This window comes from Grammomys surdaster, unplaced genomic scaffold (assembly GCF_004785775.1).
Source record: "Grammomys surdaster isolate TR1022 unplaced genomic scaffold, NIH_TR_1.0 373, whole genome shotgun sequence".
Taxonomy (NCBI): Eukaryota; Metazoa; Chordata; class Mammalia; order Rodentia; family Muridae; genus Grammomys; species Grammomys surdaster.
In genome coordinates this window covers 4,625,940-4,629,944 of record NW_021604792.1, presented here as the reverse complement: position 1 = coordinate 4,629,944, position 4,005 = coordinate 4,625,940, and the positions used below count along the sequence as shown (strand labels likewise).

The 4,005-nt window shown below is 45.7% G+C and overlaps 1 protein-coding gene across 1 annotated transcript in view; it reads left to right on the top strand.

The window, feature by feature from the left end:
* Nucleotides 1-3,282, top strand: part of Pde6h (phosphodiesterase 6H) — a 4,390-nt gene extending 1,108 nt beyond the window's left edge. The window contains exons 2-3 of the mRNA XM_028780855.1: nucleotides 998-1,038; nucleotides 3,206-3,282. Coding sequence (XP_028636688.1) covers nucleotides 998-1,038; nucleotides 3,206-3,282 — 118 coding nt within the window. The remainder of the gene's footprint in view (nucleotides 1-997; nucleotides 1,039-3,205) is intronic.
* The last annotated feature ends 723 nt before the right edge of the window (nucleotides 3,283-4,005 follow it).

The window sequence follows — 4,005 nt, the reverse complement described above, 5'->3', positions numbered from 1 at the left end:
TGTATATGTATATGTATATGTATATGTATATGTATATGTATATGTATGTATATGTATATAAAAGGAGATTGAGGACTTGTGGGATGGTTCTGTTGGTAAATGCACTTACTAGGCAATCCAGGTGTTCAAAGCTCAAACTCTAGGGCCCACCCACAGAAAGGTGGAAACAGAGACCTGACACCACAAAGTTATTGTTTGACCTCCACATACACAAGCATATACACAGATGCAGACACACACACACACAAGCAGACACATATACACATACTTAGACACAAACAGATGCAGACATACACAGATACATACATACACACGTACCACAGACACAAGCAGACACACAGACGCAGACACACACATACACATGCAGACCCACACACAGAGACACAGCAGACAGTTAGACACATGCACGCAGACACACATATACACATGCAGTCACACGCAGGGAGAGACACCAGCAGACACACATACACACATACATAGACACATGCAGACACACACACAGATATACAAGCAGACACACAGACACATACATACATGCAGATACACACACCCGGACACAAGCAGACACACACACACACATACACACACACAGACATGCCAAAATAAAAATTTTTATATGAAACTTGGGGTTAGTTGGTCGGGTGTTGGTCTGCCTGGTTTAAAGACAGCCCCCTCTGTTCAGCTCCCAGCGCTGCATCAACTGGGTTCGGGAGCTCGTGCCTGTACTCCCAGAACAATGGTGATGCAGAACAATCAATAATTCAGGTTTGAGGGCATCATCCTCTTATCTCATGCTGTCTCTAGAGGGAAAGAACACCCACTCTCTATTGTGATACAAGCTCCCACCCCCCACCAGAGTGACATCTTGGATCTAGTTCAATGTGGACAAAATCTCTCAAATAAAACACTTAAGACTTCTTCTTTGAGTGAGGAGTTTTCGGGCCCCTCTCCTCTGGTCTCAGCTAATATCTCTTCTACTCATCTATTTTTTACACAGGTTTGGAGATGACATCCCAGGCATGGAGGGGCTAGGAACAGGTGAGCTATGACACTTTTAACTGAGCAAGTTGCCTTTGAAGTTTCCACCTTCAAGGAACAGTTTAAAGTTACAGCCCCCATGACGTGTGATCTTTCGAAGACAGAAAGGCAGATGGCGATTTAATTTGACATTTTGAGTCTGTGTGTACCGAGGTGCAACAATGATGAAAGAAACGAAACTAAGCCTGGGGTAATGATTTCTGTTGGTTTATTAAACACCCGTGAGTGCATGCTGCAGCCGGCAGTGGGCTTGTGAAGTGTAGCATGCTTACAATTGATCCAGTCCAACTTCATTTTTCAGAAGAGGAATATGAGGCAGACTGAATACCAGCGTGAAACCACAGCGTGAGGAACTGGAAAAAAAGACAGGGTCTAGAGTGCTCTTCCACTCTGTCCAGGGACCCACTACTCGCCAACTTCCTCTTCTTCACGTCCCATGGCACCAAGGACAGGGGTGCACACAGCACCAGGATCAGGGTGCACATAGCATCAGGAACAGGGGTGCACACAGCATCAAGAACAGGGGTACACACAGCATCAGGAACAGGGATGCAAACAGCACCAAGAACAGGGGTGCACAGATCATCAGGAACTGGGGTGTACATAGCATCAGGGACAGGGGTGCACACAGCACCAGGAACAGGGGTGCATACAGCACCAGGAACAGGGGTGCACATAGCATCAGGAACAGGGGTGCACACAGCACCAGGAACAGGGGTGCACAGAGAATCAGGAACAGGGGTGCACACAACATCAGGATCAGGGTGCACATAGCATCAGGAACAGGGGTGGACACAGCATCAGGAACAGGGGTACACACAGCATCAAGAACAGGGGTGCACACAGCACCAGGAACAGGGGTGCACACAGCACCAGGAACAGGGGTGCACATAGCATCAGGAACAGGGGTGCACACAACATCAGAGACGGGGTGGGCACAGTACCAGGAACAGAGGTGCACATAGCACCAGGAACAGGAGTGCACACAGCATCAGGAACAGGAGTGCACACAGCATCAGGAACAGGGGTGCACACTTGGACATATCAGAAACAGGGGTGCATACATTGAATGTATCTGATACAACCTTTTTAGTTGGCTGGACTATTTTACTTCAGTAGATAATGACAATGGCTTAAAAATATTAACAGCTTTTTTTAAAAAGAGCTTTTAGATTTCTAGAAGAATTTAGCAGAAAGCCCACAGAATTCCTGTCACCATCGCTCCTGCCTTTCCCCAGTTCCCCGTAATTAACACAGTGCACGAGTCTGGCACATCCATCAAGTGTGCTGAGCCGCTATCTGTCAATCATTCTTGGCGTCTTAACAAAAGTCCATAGCACATATAGCTTGAGGCTCATTGGAGCCATATGGTTCTAAGGGTTTTTATGCTTGTGCAAGGTTGTGCAACCGTCATTATTGTGCCATATAGATTGATTTCATCATCCTAAACATTCCCTCACCTCCACCTGGTAACGCCTTCCTTCCCCAGCCATCCCCCTCCCACCCCACCACCAACACCACAAGACTTTTAACTGGGTCTTACATTCACATTTTCTGAGACGTTATTGAGTTAGAACAATACAGTACCATGCTTTCCTATCCTGCCTTTTCCCATTTAGCAATATAATTTAAGTCTCTTCTTATGGTTCAATTGTACGTTTCTTTTATTTATTTTCCTTTTATGTGCATGCTTACTTGTCTACATTTATATATGTGTGTGCCTGGTGCCATTGGAAGCCAAAATAAGTGGTCAGATAATCTTGAACTGGAATTACAGACTGGTGTGAGCAGCCATGTGGGTGCTGGGAACTGGACCCAGGATCTCTGAAAGAGAAGCCAGTGCTCTTAACCACTGAAATATCTCGCCAGCCACAGTAGCTCATTTCGTTTTATGGGTAGTCTATTGAAGGGCATCTTGATTTCTTTCAAGTATTAGTATTCATGAAAAAAATTGCTGTGTGTTCCTGTGCGTGTGCGTGTGCGAGCGTGAGCGTGTGTATCTGTGCCAGTTATGTGCTTGCTCGCATCCTCTCGGCCTGTGGGATCATTCCTCACGCCTCCCCAGGAATGGAGCTTGGAGAAGTGTAACCGTTTAGAGGGTGTTTTTACGGGAGAGGCTTCTCCTCCTGGTGAGCAGTTGCCTGAGGTTTTCTTCTGTCTCTTGCAGATATCACGGTGATCTGTCCCTGGGAAGCGTTCAGCCACCTGGAACTGCATGAGCTTGCTCAGTTCGGGATTATATGAAGAGTGCAGAGGCTTAGCGGCTCTCAAGAGCAACTGCTGCTCGAGAGAGAGTCACTGTTTTTACCTAGTTGGTCTTTCTGAGTCGTGAAATCCAGTATTTGGAAGGAATTTCGTTGACATATACGGTCCTGCCTCGTGAGTTACTGTACCTGTTCTTTCCTGCAAGGTAGCTCACCTTCAATGGTGAATAAAAAGTCACTTTTGTTGGGGTTTTCCCAACTTTACACTTTTTCCTATCTGCTTTTTTGAAGTCATCCACATTTCTCCATATTCTGTTTAACTGTAAGCTGGGCACTCATTATGCTGTAGTAGAATTATACAATAGCATTGATATGTTTGAATGACTCTGGTAAGAGGATTGTTATAAATCAGCTTGGTCTACCTAGAGAGTTTCAGGCTACCTAGATGTGAGACCATCCCTTAACAAAAAACAAAACAAAGTTACAATGTAATAAACCCGGAGCAATCTGAACAAACATCTCTGAATCAACTAGGACACTTGTGACACACAGGAAACAATTCCACTCAAGTTGACTTCACTTAATTGGTGACTTTAATTGTGATTTCTTCTAGGTCTTTGAGTAAGGGGGTACTTCCAGGGGCGGGGGCAACTAACAGGCAGTTATACCACTGAAGTGGGTGCCACCTCCTCCCCTGGAGACTGTTAACTGCTTATAGATGTTGGGGAAGCATGAGGCCTCACATGTCTCTTTCTGATTCCTC